This window comes from Beta vulgaris, chromosome 2 (assembly GCF_026745355.1).
Source record: "Beta vulgaris subsp. vulgaris cultivar EL10 chromosome 2, EL10.2, whole genome shotgun sequence".
Lineage (NCBI taxonomy): Eukaryota > Viridiplantae > Streptophyta > Magnoliopsida > Caryophyllales > Amaranthaceae > Beta > Beta vulgaris.
Window position 1 is genome coordinate 51,514,310 of NC_079203.1, and position 15,970 is coordinate 51,530,279.

The following is a 15,970-nucleotide window of genomic DNA, read 5'->3' on the forward strand; positions in this document are numbered from 1 at the left end:
AATATCAATTTTTTTATATAATTTTTACTTACACCTAATAAGAGATATTAACGTTCAAAAAATAGTCTCGCCAAATGTAAAAAAGCAAATGGTATGACTAAAAAAATAAATAGGTTATATTATAAAATAAGCTAAACATATAGTGAGACAAACTGCATTGAAAAAGCCCTAGCAAAACAAGGATTGACTTGGTGTCAAGGCTTTAATTTATGGCATAGATATAGAGAGCTTTTTTTTATCTATGTTGTATCGGAGTTAGGTTTTACTGTGGGAGTTTTGTGGTGTAAATTGATATAATTATGTTAAATTTGCATAAGCACATGATTGTATGAATTCACTAAGGATCATTAGGTTTAATGATATGACTTTTTATTTCCTACATGAGAGATTAAGGTTCAAATCTTAGTAGAAGCAAATCTTAATGTTGTGGAGGGGAAGGGGATTGGGGTTTGTTAGGCCTCTGGGTGAGTGACCTTGTGCGAGGATAACCCAGAAGAAAATTCTTCTTACCATGAGTTTCCGAAAAGGGGCCCAAAAATGATTTTATGAATTCTCTCAAATTCTTGCTAGGAGGTGGTGAGTCTATATCACAATACTATTTAAAAAAACTAAACGTGATTACTAAAGGGAAATCAACAAGATTTGTGTATGGCCAGCCACAACAACAATATATGGTGTGGTGACATTGTGTATTAAGTAACATCTATTTATTCAGACATATAGCCTCTATGGTCACAAGGTAACCTTATTATGCCCATAAAAGTAACATCAATTCAATATATACGTACGTAAAATCAACCAAATAAAAAATAAGTAACTTCATTTGTTCTTTTATGTAACCCTATTATTTCGTTTTGGCTATAGAAAGAGGAATTCTACTTAAAGTAACCCCATTTTTCCACTAGGTCAGTAACCCCCATATATCACGATAATCCCATTGTTGTAACCCCTAATAATTGATTAATTATCTCATATGTGAAGTGACCACATCATTAACTACAGTGTGGCTGGCCTAGGGGTGCTAATCGAGTTGAGCAACTCGTGGAGCAGCTCGAACGACGCAGCTCAAACTCGATTTGGTCAAAGCTCGAGCTCACTCAATTGAGCTCGAAACTCAACCTTGCACACAACTCAATTGTTTACAATTAATTTCTTTTTTGAAATAAAGAAATACATTAACACTCAATAAAAACATATTGATCTAGTATAAAAGGAAAAAAAATTGTAAAAAAAAGAAGAAGATATAATAATCAAATGCCTAGAATTAGGTGAACCGAAACTCTAAATGAGTTGCTTGTGAGCAGCTCGACTCGACTAGAAACGAAACTTAGCTAACACGAGTTGAGCAAGTCTCTGCTCGTGATCGACTCGGTCGATTAGCACCCATAGCCTGGCCACATACAAAAGTTTGTGAAAGGAAATACTATAATATTTTGAAACTATGCATGATCTTTTTAAGGCCTTCTGTTGTTATCACTAATACAAGGCCCAAATTGTTTAAGATGTTGAATATTGTTGAAACGAGGCTCAGTTGTTTAGTTGATATAAATAAGTAAATATTCATAGAAAATGGATAACTATAAAGTTGTTTCATTGTAAAGCTGGCAAAATATTACCCAATTCGCCAACCCGACCCGAATCCAACCCATTAATAATGGGTTGGGTCAAAAATTTGAACCCGTTTAATTAAGTGGGTCGACCTGACCCGACCCGTTTAATTAAATGGGTTGGGTCAGGTTGAAAATTCCAACCCGATTTTGACCCACCTAAACCATTTATGAAAAAACAAGCTAAAAAAATTCCTAACTCAATTCAGAATTCAGCACAAAAAAATTAGGCTAAACATTTGTGTTGATTTTGAACAAAAGTTATGTTGATTTTAAACAATATTATCATATAGTTATGTAATGACTTGATTTTAATTTGCTGCCTACTGTTATTTTCAAATAAATTATGTTTTTTTTTTCTAGATTAAACACGAAAAAAATTAAATTGGTCGACCTGAAGGTTGACCTGTTTATCATAAGGTTGGGTTGGGTTGTAAATTTCAACCCGTTTAAGTTAACAGGTCAGGTTGGGTCAAGGGGTTCTCAATTCGCCAAACCAGCAACCCAACATGATCTTGACCCAACCCGACCCATTACCAGCCCTATTTCATTGAACAAAAACACAAGAAGATTTTCTTCCTAAGAAGTTTGACTTCCCCCCTCCAAAAAAAACACATACTTTCCCTTCAAAGAAAAAACAAAAAAAACTACATACTTAATCCGCTAACAACTCATATATTAAGAACTTTTCTAGTCGCTTATTTAATTGGAATATGTTCTAGCTCATAGCAAAGAGATAAATCAATTATAATGCTATTTAATGACTTTTTTATGATCATTCTAAGTATGATCATAAAAATCAAAAGGTTTACAATATTTTGTAAATATAAGACAAAACACCACAAACTATGGTGTTGGTGCACCTAGCACCATCAACTTTGACTAGTAGCCATAAGTTCATAACACTACAAAATATTCGTCTGGATGCAATGATTGTCATAAGTGACACGAGAGCTAACTTTTTTTGCCAACGACGGGGAATCCGTACTATTATTTTCATTTTCTCTTTTCTTTCATTTATCCTATTTTTTCATTAATTAGAAGCCTAAGTTACGTAAATATGTTTCGAAAAAAGTTAGTTTAGGCGTCATTTATGGCACTGCTGTACTCAGGCTAATAGTTTGTGGTATTTTGACTACTAGTAAAGTTGGTGACGCTAGGTACACCCGCGTCATAATTTATGGTGTCGAGATTAATTTCAGAAGTTTTGAGTTTTAAAATTATTTGGTACTTCTAGATTTTAAATTCGTCATATTTAGTATGACTATCTATACAAATATGACTATCCATATATAATCCATCATCAGGTCTGGAATTGTATCTTTTTGGTGACACCTTCTTGACTATCCCCATAAAAATATGCGTAGAATATGAGAGTTTTTTTTTTTTTTTTTTTTTTGATGAGTGCCACAATAATCAATATATATCACTCGGGGCAATTATTGAGTAACACATGGACTTTTCTCTGCATCCAATTGTTTTCCCTCACTTTTCCTCAAAGCATAGGCAATATGACACAGCTTCTTTTTGTTTCTCTCTTGATTATCATCTTTTAACTGTTCAAGAAGCTTCAATATTATACAAACTTCTTATATAATAGAAGCAATTTAAAGTTTGAACTCCACAAAGTTCTAAGTTTAAAACATCATTGTCTTAGGGCTTATTCTCTTCGACATAAAACAGCTGAATTGAACTGAATTGAACTGATCTGATTTGTACTGATCTGATCTGAACTGAACTGATCTGGACTGAACTGATCTGAACTGAACTGAGCTGAACTGAATTGAACTGAACTGAGCTGAACTGAATTGAACTGAACTGAACTGAAATGAATAGTGATATGTGAGAGTAGAACTATTGTCAAGAGCTGATCTGAACTGAACTGATCTGAACTGATCTCAGCTGAATTGAATTGAACTGAACTGAACTGAATTGAATTGAACTGAACTGAACTGAAAATAAGCTGGGGAGAACAGGCCCTTTGAGGGGACTCATTACTTGTCCATATGTACTGCTGGCTATACCATTGCTTTCTTTGCTTCAAACTTCTTTAGTAATGAAAATTTGGTATGAATTTTAGTGAATCTTTTCTTTATAAATATACTTGGTAAATGTTAAAAATAAAAAAGAAGCCTGAACTATATAAGTCATGCTAACAAATATGAACTTACTATAATCGAAGTGAAAATTCCAATCATCAAAACCAAATAAAAAGAAAAATTAACATTGAGTAATTTAAATCTTCCCCTACAAGCAATGCATTATAGAAAATTCTTTATTGTTGTGACTCTAAGTCAATGTTATTTTGATGATGATAAACACGTGTTATTTTGATGATAAACGAATTGTGCCATAACTTGTATGAGTGTAACAGTGATCTAAGAAAGCCATGAAGACTGGACGTTCGTGAAAGATTGAAAAACTTGAAGATATGGAAGCTTAGATTTTATTATGTAATGTAAAGTATTGGAACCTTGTGCTAAACTTTGTGCTAAAAGTAGAAATGTGAAATTAGAATGGTTATTTATTTTCTTTGAGTTAAGAAAATAGGTAAGCATATTAATTTCATATATCTATATAAAAAGGGCATCTTAATTTCGAAAATAAGATATTAAAGAAAATATTTTTAAAAAGGATTTTATAAAAATAAATTTTTGAAAAGGATTTTATAAAAACGGATTTTAAAAAGGATTTTATAAAAACAGATTTAAAAAAAAGGATTTTAGAAAAATCGAGTTTAAAAATATTTTGTAAAAATCAATTTTAAGAAAAAATATTTTATAAAATAATTTCGAAAGCAAAAGGATTTTTAAGAAAAAGAAAAAAGGAAAACTAGTTTGTGATAAACTATTTTGATAAAAAGGATTTTGAAATAAATGAGGAATATGAGATAAAAAGGAAATCAAATTTTTTTTTTTTTTTGGTGAATAAAGGAACTAGATAAACTTAAATAATGTTATTACAATCTGAGATGTAAGCACTCATGCAAAAACTAGGAGGGTGAGGCAAACAATTAGTTACATTCATGCAAACATCTAATCTACGTGCTTCTTTAGCTAGTAAATCCGCCGTCTTGTTATGCCTTCTTGGGATATGCCTAATCTCCACTTCTTGGATTCTTCGGAAAAGCTCCCTGCACTCATTTATAATATTGGTAAACATGTTAAGATCTTCCCCCTCCTTTGTGAGGAGTTGGGTGGCATACAAGCAGTCTGAAAATACAATACATTTGTTAATATTATTAGCTAATACTAATTGCAATCCCTCCTTAATAGCCTGAATCTCAGCAAATAAAGCGTTGACCGCATAAGTTTGCTTGCAAAAGCCTACCACCTAGGTACCCTGTGGATCCCGAATGTAACCCCCCAAACCAACGGGGGTAAATGAACTTCCAAGAGCAGCGTCCGTATAGACCATGAAAGTACGCGGACCATGGGTGTGTATTGGGTTAGAGGGTGGCTCAATCTGGGTTTGGTTATGTGTATTAATGGGATGTAAGGTATGATGTGTTTGTGGTGTATGTCGGTTATGGGCCTTGGTGAAAGCCCAAGCATTCTTCCTTGCTACGGAAATGAGACTTGTGGAGGAGGTGCTTTAAAGAAAACCAAATTGGTTATCAAGATTATGGATTAACATTATTGATTTAAAGAAAACTTATCTTTTTGAAATAAAGATAAAGATGAATAGGATAAAGTTTGTTTTCTTAAAAGAAAAGGTTTTATCCCTTAATCTTAGGAGTTAAAGATAATCATAACTTAGAGAAGGATTTTCAATCAGAATATATGCTATAAAAAGGATTGAAAATTAGTTTCATAACTCACGTTTTCAGAGAGAAATAATCGGAGATTTTAAGAGCTGAAAACAGTTTCCTAAGGCACAGAGCATAAGCATGCTTTTGAGGATCTTTTATTTCTGTAATTTCATCATTATAGAGAGTGGTAACACTTAGAGTTAAGTGTTGGGGAGCACTACTAGGGTTTAGTAATGGGGGAAGCTTATTGTATCAAGGGTTTGATATTTTAGGATTCAAATAATAAATTAAAGAGTTTGGTTTGTGTGGACGTAGATCTCAGAGGTGAGCTTGAACCACGTTATATCTTGTGTTTGATCTTCAATTTCACATTTTATTACGTTTTAGTTTTCACAAAATACGAATAAGAGATTTACGAGCGATTCGAACAGTGCCGGGTACCTTGTCATAACCAAGGTTTTGCGAAAATCGATTAGATTTCGTCACTCAATTCAAAACCTCCCTTCTTGAGTGTCACCTTGTGTTTCAACATTTATCATTAATAATATTGATTTAGATGCCTCATTTTTCGACAACAATATCGCTCAATTTAGTATTCTTGTTCATATAATTCATGTTTTTGTATATTTTTTGTTCTATTAGAATTTCGATTTATTTTTGTTTGATGATCCATGATTGAGTCTATTTTCATATTTCTTTCCTTGCTAGTAACAATATTAAAGTGATTAAACGGCTAACCCCAACATCGTGGGAAGAAAACATCTCAATTCTCAATTCTCAATTCTCAATTCTCATGATATACCCTTGCACCTTGAAGACTACAAAAGGTGACATCTTCATGATGTCATCGTCCTTTGCTAACTTTGATGACTGTGATCTTCTAGAGGCCACCCTTACGCAGCTCTAGTTGACCAAAAAAATCAATCTTGAGTTCTTAATACTCTACGATTCGGCCTTTACAACAAGTGTCCAAATCTTTTCAAATGTTGAGGAAAAACATTCTCTTATTATCAACGTAACATTACTTAATAGACAATCAATATTTCTCAGTTGGTCTTGCAAGAGACCGCCTACTTTTAGTTTAATATTAAGCACGGTCCAAGTCCAATACTCAGTGACTAGCTTAATCCATTTAGTGCTAGTTTGATCCGTTCGGTAAGATTGTCCGGCTATTTTTTAAAATTGTTTGTTTTAGTTCGAGAATCAAGAAAACAAGGAGAGGAGAAGGGACGACTATGATAGTGTTGGATTAGAGTAAAATGGAATGGGCTTGTTTGAGAAATTCAGTATTGAGTTCATTTAATTTTATGTTAAAATTAGACTGTCTATTCTAATAATTTGTGAACTTGCCATTGTTTTTGTTTGTGATGTTCTGATGGATGTGACCCTTATGTTAACTTACAGATTCTGAATCTAATTTATGTAAACATATTGTCATTAAACTAATTATTTAAAATTATTAACTCGAAACAACTTATTTTATCTAATCTATCCTAACTTTGCTTCTGAAATAAGTGTCTTAATTAATTGATGTATATATATATAGCAAGTCACTATCATAAGAAACAACATACACCATTCTTTTAAAGTCGTTTTCTCTCTTGTCTCTCGTTTCTCTTTATAAACCCTAGTTTTCTTTTTTGATATAGGAGCTAGCACCACCCTTTAGGGCGTGGTAAATTATGTTTTATTCTTATTATTATTTATTTCTAAATTTTTCTTGACTTTAAATAGATAAATTACAATTTAGATAAAAAAAAACAGGATATACCAAACACAAAGTAGTATAAATTCAAGTAAATCTTGGTCCAGTACTACTAGCATTGCATGGTTGCTTAATTTGGCTATTTGGTAGTAGATCCCACCCTTCTGGTACTCACCGTTAAAAGGAAGCACAAGGCGTTGCTTTAAAGACACGAGATTTATGTATTAAGATGAGTGTGTCATAAATTTTATCGAACTACATACATATTTACATACCCATATCATACTTAGATGATATATATATATATAAACCTCAACAACCAGTAGGTAAAGCGAACCTTACATAAAAGGTGTCACTACGAATTCAAACAAACTCTACTACATTATATCACTCTTTGTTCACATATTTTGTATACTTATCATACTCAAATTCTCTCTTTTCAGTTTCCTGCTTACATTAGATCATATAGTGACATTTTTTTGTATATTTTTCAAAAAATATAGCGATCCATAGATCGTAAGGCAGACACTCAAGAACCTCGAAATTTTATATTAATTGGTGATTAATATAGCGATATTTGTTACAAGATCAACTGTTTAAAGTTGAAGAAATGAGGATTCTCATTATAGCATTTAGTTTTGTGACATTGGTATTTTATGCAGGTTAGCCTACACTTTATTTTTATTTATTTTTCTTGACCTAGTAGTATTAATACTTTTTATTCATAAATTGGTTACTTCATAATTATCTTCCTTTGGTTATAGCTGCATATGATCCCTTGGATCCAAATGGGAACATAACAGTGAAATGGGATATTATGTCATGGACTCCCGACGGTTATGTGGTAAGTGCTAGACTATTACTGATCTCTAAATAGATTAAGCTGCATGTAATTGTTAATCTTATCGTTTTGTAGAGTATGTTTACGTATCTTTCTTAACTTTTGATTAAAATTAAGGATTCAAATGCACGCATTGGGTGCTTCCAAGTTATATAAAGATGTATAATAGTCATAGTATATTAAAATCAAATTGTAAATATTTTTTTAAAATAAAGAATATTTAAGGTATTTTAAGTGGAAACCAAACTTCTCAAGAGTTGCCATATATAATAGAGACTTGTACAATTTTTGCAGGCAACTGTAACAATAAATAATTTTCAAATGTACCGGCACGTAGGCGATCCAGGGTGGCAATTGGGCTGGACATGGGCCAAAAAAGAAGTAATATGGTCCATGGTAGGAGCCCAAACCACAGAACAAGGTGACTGTTCCAAGTTTAAGGGCAACATACCACATTGCTGTAAAAAGACCCCAACTGTTGTGGACCTTTTACCTGGGACGCCTTACAACCAACAATTCTCCAACTGTTGTAAAGGTGGTGTCCTAAATTCATGGGGACAGGACAAATCGGGCTCAGTGTCCCAATTTCAGGTTAGTGTTGGACAGGCCGGTACCACCAACAAGACCGTCAAATTGCCCAAGAATTTCACCTTGTTGGGACCAGGCCCAGGTTACACTTGTGGGCCTGCTAAGATTGTTCCTTCCACCAATTTCCTAACCCAAGATCGTCGTCGTAAAACTCAGGCCCTGAGTAAGCCCATCTATCTCTTAACTCGTGATAATTCATATATAGTATGTTTTCGAAAAACTTAACAGAGTTGTTGATTGGATTATGATATTTAGGTTCAATTCATAATGAGATGGGTACAAATTCACGTTGTTAATTGTTACGATTAAAGAGAAATTTGAAAATTTAATCAAAAAAGAAGAGGGTACCTAATCATAAAATTTACTCATATTATACCTTGATAAATGTTACTCCAAGAATTAGCAATTACAATGTACAATTTTTTTTTTTGTTTATAATGGAGTGCCTCAAATTCATATTCATATTTGCCAGATAATATGACTAGTTTCAATATGACATACAAAACTAGAAATAGCAGTGCAATAGTGATGAAAGTTCAATGTAAACAACTACACAAAGTACTTTAAGTTTTAATATTATGCCGGTTTCACCTAAAAAAAACTACACAAACATATTTTTCATTGAAATTTATCTCTTTGAACATCTCCTAGTTAGCAAGTCATTTTCTAGATTGGTAAATGGTTTAAATATAGTTAGTTTAAAAGTCTTCAGAACAGAAAAGTTATGTTATTTGTTTGGTTTTTATATTTCACATCTAACTCTGAAAATTACATGTTAACAAATCTTTCCTTCATCTTTTATTATTTTATGTTTGATGCAGTGACATGGAACGTGACATGCACTTACTCACAGTTTATAGCAAGGAAATACCCTTCTTGCTGTGTCTCTTTGTCAACTTTCTACAATGATACTATCACTCCTTGCCCTACCTGCTCCTGCGGATGTGAACATAAAAAAAATTGTGTCAAGTAAGAATCTTATTTCAGATACTAGTTAAAATCTTTTTTTATTAATGGGGTAAGTCTGAAGTTACAATGAAATCTACATACTTTGCAAGATTTTCAAGACACTAGTTGCACCATAATGAAGTCATGTATCCATATGGGGTTATTATACATGATTTGGATTGAATCGTGTATACGTCACTGCCATTATAAGTTTATAACGTAGTACAAAATTTACGTAATTTCAGTTCTTCTGACGCTCCTTCTGTCTGTTTAGTTAATGATGGTTCTCTAAGAGGGTTTTCTTTTCGTGTTATATATACAATTTTCAAAGTTGATTAGGTCTAATCTCATTATGCTCAATATAATGTAAATATATACTAAGGTGAAATCAAAGCTGATTAGTCTAATTACATGCAATTATTTTAGCAATACTAAGTAGTTCCAACTCCAATATAATAAAATTTTCAAATTTTTAACAGAATCGTATTTACTCGTTCGTTGCAGGAGTGATTCAAAAATTCTGAGTATGGCAGGATTAAAATCGAAGAGGTACAACTCCCCGCTGCTCCACTGCACCCATCACATGTGCCCGATTCGGGTGCACTGGCATGTTAAGGTTAACTACAAGGACTACTGGCGTGTTAAGGTTAGCATCACAAACTTCAACTACCATACCAACTTTAGCCAGTGGACTCTCGTTGCTCAACATCCGAACCTGAACAACGTCACTGAAGTCTTCAGCTTCAACTACAAGCCTCTTGTTCCTTATGGATCAATAAGTGAGTTTCTTACATGGTTTCTGACAATTTCATAAAATCTCCGTTAACTCGACTAAACACACTCATTGGGCTACCCCGTCCATTAACCTGGTCAAATTCAGACCTAAAATAAGGTAAAAGAAAGTTTCTGACAACTGCCTTTCTAAAAATCTTGCAGATGATACAGGGATGTTTTACGGGACAAAATTTTACAACGATTTGCTGATGGAAGCAGGGCCATTCGGGAATGTGCAGTCTGAAGTTCTGATGCAGAAGGATCAGAACACTTTCACCTTCAGGCAAGGATGGGCATTCCCTAGGAAGGTTTACTTCAATGGAGATGAATGCAGGATGCCTCCACCTGATACTTTTCCTTTTCTGCCCAATTCAAGCCTTAAACTGTCAGTCTCAGTTTTGGCGATGATCGGGTCGTTATTTCTGGCATTTGTCAATTCTGGGGCATTCTGTTTTTGATTATTGTACTGAATGACATAAAATTATCAGACAGGGAAAACAATTCTAGACTGTATCAAGTAATGAAGGAATTCAGGCATAGAAACATTCATTATTTGTTTTCAAGAAGAATATGGTGGACAATTTTGTTACAATTGTAAGTTTTATAGTACATGAAATCTATACATAGAAAAATGATTAGTTGTAATACATAAATAAACCTGAAGTACAACAGAAATGAGAACAAAATGGCAATGAATTCACCAACCTAATCATAAGACAAACAGCAAAGTTCATCCCTCCTGAAGGGTGATTGTGCAGCTAATCTTCAACAGGCTTGTCGCTCAGGTTTTCCAAAAGCCAACTGTTGAAATCAAAAACCATTCGGGTTTTTCCATGTATTTCTCCAAGTCCTCGAGAGCATGGATCTCAATCCTCAAGCATGAGTATATAGGAATGCCAGGGCTGACAATAGTGTCAATGTTGTAGTTAAGAGAGAGAAATTGGGCCGAGGACTGGCATTTGGCAACCATGGGTAGGTATCGGGTGGTGGCATGACACAGTTATCGCCATTGAAGTAGATCCTGCGAGGGAAAGCCCAGCCCTTTTCGAATGTAAATGTAGACGAGTCCTTCCGGAAGAGTAATTCAGACTGGACGTTGCCAAGTGGACCAGCTTGCATAAGCAGATCGTTATAGAACTTGATTCCCCATAGCATGGCAGTATCATCTATTTAACAAGAACACCATTATGGATGAGTGAGATAATGAGTACAGTTAATTTCTCAATATGTTACTCAGACTCAAGTACTCGTGCTAGATGCAAATTAGAATCCTCTCAATTTCTTGTCTTCTGTTCTAATGAATTAGAAAAAATAAGTTCCCAAAAGAAAGCCCTGCTTTCCCCCTTCATGCAATCCTAGCCGTTGATATAGGAAATGGAGGAGATTCCGTCTAGTTAGACATGGATATGTGCCAAGTGCGAAACTCGGCTATCTTAAAAAGTTCCATGATTACTGACTATAACTAAAATAGAAGCCGAGGATCTGACACGAGTATTTGAGGCAAAATGTAGAGTCTGAGTAACAAGAATGTCGCTAATAGGGAGAGTAAAGAACTTACTTATATTCGAGTAAGGAGTTAATGGTTCGTAATTAAAGCTGAAAAGCTCTGTCAAGTTGTCAAAGTTAGGATGTTGCACAACCAAGTTCCATCCTGAGTAGTTCATCCTGTAGTTAAAGTTTGTAATTGTAACCTTAACTCGCCAATAATCCTTGTAACTGGTTTTGACATGCCAGTGAATCCGAATTGGACACATATGGCTAGTGCATCGAACCAAAGGTGGCAAGTAACTTGTTTTGCTAGAATGTGCAGGAGAAACAACTGAAGCTAAATATGGGGAGTCCGGCCTGCAAACAAGAGTACATTAAAACTTTCATCTAGAGAAAACTACAGAATGAAGACAAAGAACAATAAAGCATAGAAAGCTTACTCTACACAGCTTCCTGGGTTAGAGGCATTGTTTTGGCAGCCACAGCTGCATGTTGGACAAGATATGATAGTGTCATTGTAGAAGGATGAAAGTGATACACAGCACGTGGGAGTTTTCTGGGACAAAAACTGAGAATACATGCATGTCACGTTCCAAGTCACTGCCAAGACGAGAAAGATTAAATTTATTAGCAAAAGCTTCAAGAATATGAAAAACCAAAAGCTAATCTGAAACAATGCAAAAGATTAGTTTTAATCAGCAAAAATCAGTTTTCATCACCAAAAATAAAGTTTAAGCAGTAAAATGACTAAGACAAAAACACTCAAGAATCAGAAAATCAGATTTGTCAGCCAAAATCAGCTTAAATCACCAAAATATTGTGTTTAACAACTGAACGTCAATTAATCACTAAAAACAAAAATAATTTCAATTAAGTTAATATTCAAGTGAAGTGAACAAGGCCATAATGAAGGATTTCTTGTTGGTGTTTTCAATTATAATTGTAAAACTAATAGAATTATGAAACTAGTTATGATGCATACAAATTTTCAAGAATGAAGACAAACAAAATACTATACAATAGACAGTAGTTTATAGTTGTAACTCCCAAATATCTTACTCAAAGCTTGGGTGGTTCTCCTCCCATCTTGGGTTCTATATTGGCTAGGTCTGACAATCTTTCCAGGTCCACAGGTGTAACCAGGTCCAGGTGCACTTAGGGTGAAATTTTTTGGCACTTTGACTGTTTTGTTTGTGGTGCCTGATCGACCCACACTAATCTGAAATGCACTAATCGCCGTGGGAGGATCTTGCACCCATGAACTGAGCACTCCTCCCCTACAGCAGTTGGCAATCTGCTGGTTGTAAGGAGTCCCGGGCATCAAGTCTACAACGGTTGGATCTTTCTTACAGCAATGTGGAATAGTGCCCTTAAACTTTGAGCAATCCCCTTGCTCAGTTGCTTGGCCACCCACCATGCTCCAAATTACCTCTTTCTTTGCCCAAGTCCATCCAAGTTGCCAACCTGGTGCTTGAATGTGACGGTACTTTTGGAAGTTAAAAATCGAAACCACAGCCTAGAATTTCAATCAGAAAATGAAGACCATTAAGAAGCCATATTACTAATATTCATCTAAAGACTGCAGCAATTTAAGTATATCCCTAGCTATACAGAAAAGAAACTTGGTCAATTTGCAAAATGCAATATTTGAAGATCTTAGAACCTGTGTGATGGTAATGTTAAACTGATATTAGAGCAACATAAAATTAAAATTCAATACATATGCTTTCATTTGAGGTGCATTCTCTTCACCTAAATTTTGCTAAACTGGACTTAGATGAACTTATCACAACTGATTGGAGATCAACCTTTATTGGACCTTGTTTGCCCCAAAAATTTTGTTAAGGTGTAGAGAACACATTGATGTGCCAACATGGCAACATTGTTGTATAAAATAAAATGAAGATATGCTCAAGATTCCAAAGCTTCAAACCAGGGAAAAGAGCTTGGAAGAAAAGGCAGGCGCATGTTTTTTCTTTCATGGTTGGATCAATATTGTTAAAGTTACATTTTACAATTGCGAAAGAAACTCCTATCGAGGATGAAGTACTTACGACATAACCATCAGGAGTCCAATTTATGATGTCCCACTTGATGGTAATGTTCCCGTTTGGGTCGAGAGGATCATATGCTCCTGAAATCAACAACAAAAGAAAGCTACCAAGCTTACTTCTATAGCCCTCATGATGTGAAATAAAACCACTACTCGAAAGGAACATCAGATAAATCTTAGTCATGACATTCACATTTCCAAACAAGAAACAAATGAAATTATCAACAACAAAAGATGGGCAAGCAAACATCTCAAATGATCATGATTCACAAACTTAAGATGTAGACTAGATTCTATACATCATACATGAAGTAGCTAACTTCATTCATGTACATCATCCAAGTAAAATAGCACCATTACTTATAGAATAAATGTGGCAAAAGATTAAAAAAAAAATGTTTTGATAATATAGCAAAACCTTATTGAAAATTCATGAAAAATTCAGAGTTTCAAAGAAAATTCCAACACCATAGGAAAAATTGCAAGATTTTCAGATTTTCATAATTGACAGAAATCAAATTTACACCTAGGTAGCATAATTTTCTTATTTATTTAATTATTTTTTTTATTTTTTTAATAAAAGCTGTTCATTCATGCAAATGTCCCATTGCCTAAAAACACTACAGGATTATGCAGGGCATCCCTATCAAGAAAGAAACAAATAATACTAATCAATGAAAGAATATTAATTTTCTGATATTTCAATTCACACAATATTTCCCTAATATAGTATTAAAGAATTTCAAAAACCAATATATTCTTATAGTCCCCCTAATTGAGGCAAATATTCTCAAAGTACTGTAGCATTACACCAACAAATCAATCATAAGAAGAAAAATAATTTACATCACTAAAGTAATTATATATAGCATCAAATTAGCAAAATCAAACAGCATAACTTTCCCTTTCCTTTTTTTTTTCTTCTGGGTATTCTAGAAATTTCCAACTTAAAAAAATAAAAATTACAATTAATTAAAAAAATTATTTCTTGATCAAACAAAATGGGTAAAACCCAAAAGCCATAATTAATCAAAATTCAATCAAATTGATCAAAAGAAAAGAACACTAAAGTCTCAAACTTTAGAAACCCAAATTAAAAATGGGGGTGGGGGAGGAGAGAGAAAACTAACCTGTAAAAGTAAAGGTAGAAAAAATGAAGAAAACCATGAAAATGAAGCTTAAATTACTCAAATTGCAAAATGATCGAAAACCCATTTTGCTGAAATTTTACAGGAATTGAGGAGAGAGAAAGAAGGTGATTAAGAAGAAGAAGTAGTAGTGATGGGAGAAAGAGTTAGACTTTCCAGTAGCTTCTATTTCACGTGCCCAATTATAGAAAAAATTAGAGGAAAAGAGGAGAAAATTAGCACAAAGGTACAAACTTTAGTCCACTTTTATAATAATGGGAGGTTTTTAGTGCAAATTGTATTTCTTGGTTGAACTTTTTTTGGCATTGAATATGGAATATGTGTCTGATTTCTTAGCAATTAATGAGAGTGACAATGGTAATATGGTATGGTAGTGTCGTTATGTGGAGTTGTATAACCTGTGAGTTCCTGACCATGGATTTTTGATTTATTGGGGCAGGTTTTTACTTTTGGATTTTGAGTAGGGACGAAGTTTTGCGCAAATTCTAGGGTAGGGATGAACGTGGAAAAAACTTTGTCTACCTATCGGATAGAATACTCATTATTAATAAAGACTTGTTGAGGATTGTGGTAATGGAATCCAACTTAACATAATTAATATTTTTGTAATCTTCGATTAGTAGTGGGTTATCTACCTGGTGGATATATGTAGCAATGTCTAATCAACTTAGGAGCCCATGTACATAGAAGAGTGACGGATTTAGAATTTTCAATTTGGGTTTAAAAGTATTTAGTTATTTAATTCATACAGTAATAAATATAAATATTTTTTGTAGTAAAGAGAGTTTTCTTGTAGGAAGATAATTAAATTGTAGATCTTTCTTGTAATGGGTGAGAATCGAACTCCTATAATCCTGTTAAAAAAATAGAATGAGAGGCTCACAACTAGTAGGCCAATTTGATCCTTATAAACCATAAACAATATGAGAAGCAGATTTTAGTAAGAATAATTTATCAAAATTCATGTTTTATATATGTTGTAGTGTAGGAACTAGAACATTATTTGGTTGCATTTAATAAAAAGTTACCAAGAATTTATTTTTCGTATTTAGATAGCTACAAAAGTA

The 15,970-nt window shown here is 33.6% G+C and overlaps 2 protein-coding genes across 4 annotated transcripts; one reads left to right on the forward strand and one right to left on the reverse strand.

Annotated features, from left to right (window-relative positions):
• The first annotated feature begins 7,376 nt into the window (after nucleotides 1–7,376).
• LOC104906917 (COBRA-like protein 4) lies at nucleotides 7,377–10,783 on the forward strand. The gene is made up of 6 exons (XM_010695748.4): nucleotides 7,377–7,725; nucleotides 7,828–7,907; nucleotides 8,199–8,655; nucleotides 9,314–9,461; nucleotides 9,945–10,219; nucleotides 10,377–10,783. The coding sequence occupies exons 1-6, from the start codon at nucleotides 7,674–7,676 to the stop codon at nucleotides 10,670–10,672; spliced, it is 1,308 nt and encodes a 435-aa protein (XP_010694050.2). The 5' UTR covers nucleotides 7,377–7,673; the 3' UTR covers nucleotides 10,673–10,783.
• Nucleotides 9,295–15,357, reverse strand: LOC104906921 (protein COBRA). 3 transcript variants are annotated; one of them, XR_008968320.1, is made up of 7 exons: nucleotides 14,886–15,357; nucleotides 13,757–13,836; nucleotides 12,762–13,218; nucleotides 12,143–12,302; nucleotides 11,773–12,059; nucleotides 10,920–11,380; nucleotides 9,295–9,428 (listed from the first exon to the last, which is right to left on the reverse strand). XR_008968320.1 is itself a non-coding variant. In XM_010695753.4 (6 exons), exons 1-6 carry the CDS (start codon nucleotides 14,968–14,970, stop codon nucleotides 11,088–11,090), a joined length of 1,362 nt encoding a protein of 453 aa, XP_010694055.2. In that variant the 5' UTR covers nucleotides 14,971–15,357; the 3' UTR covers nucleotides 10,733–11,087. The 3 variants fall into 3 exon arrangements, 1 of the variants encoding a protein (XP_010694055.2); XR_008968321.1 differs by lacking the exon at nucleotides 9,295–9,428 and adding an exon at nucleotides 10,544–10,680; XM_010695753.4 differs by lacking the exon at nucleotides 9,295–9,428 and having other exon boundaries at nucleotides 10,733–11,380.
• Nucleotides 15,358–15,970: the final 613 nt, after the last annotated feature.

Excerpts from the sequence above, each read along its gene's own strand:
- LOC104906917 (XM_010695748.4), top strand. The coding sequence starts at position 7,674 with ATGAGGATTCTCATTATAGCATTTAGTTTTGTGACATTGGTATTTTAT. Across the intron at positions 7,726-7,827 it reads GACATTGGTATTTTATGCAG|CTGCATATGATCCCTTGGAT; the intron begins GTTAGCCTACAC and ends CTTTGGTTATAG. Across the intron at positions 8,656-9,313 it reads TCGTAAAACTCAGGCCCTGA|TGACATGGAACGTGACATGC; the intron begins GTAAGCCCATCT and ends TGTTTGATGCAG.
- LOC104906921 (XM_010695753.4), bottom strand. The coding sequence starts at position 14,970 with ATGGGTTTTCGATCATTTTGCAATTTGAGTAATTTAAGCTTCATTTTC. Across the intron at positions 13,219-13,756 it reads GGACTCCTGATGGTTATGTC|GCTGTGGTTTCGATTTTTAA; the intron begins GTAAGTACTTCA and ends TTGAAATTCTAG. Across the intron at positions 12,060-12,142 it reads AACCCAGGAAGCTGTGTAGA|GCCGGACTCCCCATATTTAG; the intron begins GTAAGCTTTCTA and ends TCTTGTTTGCAG.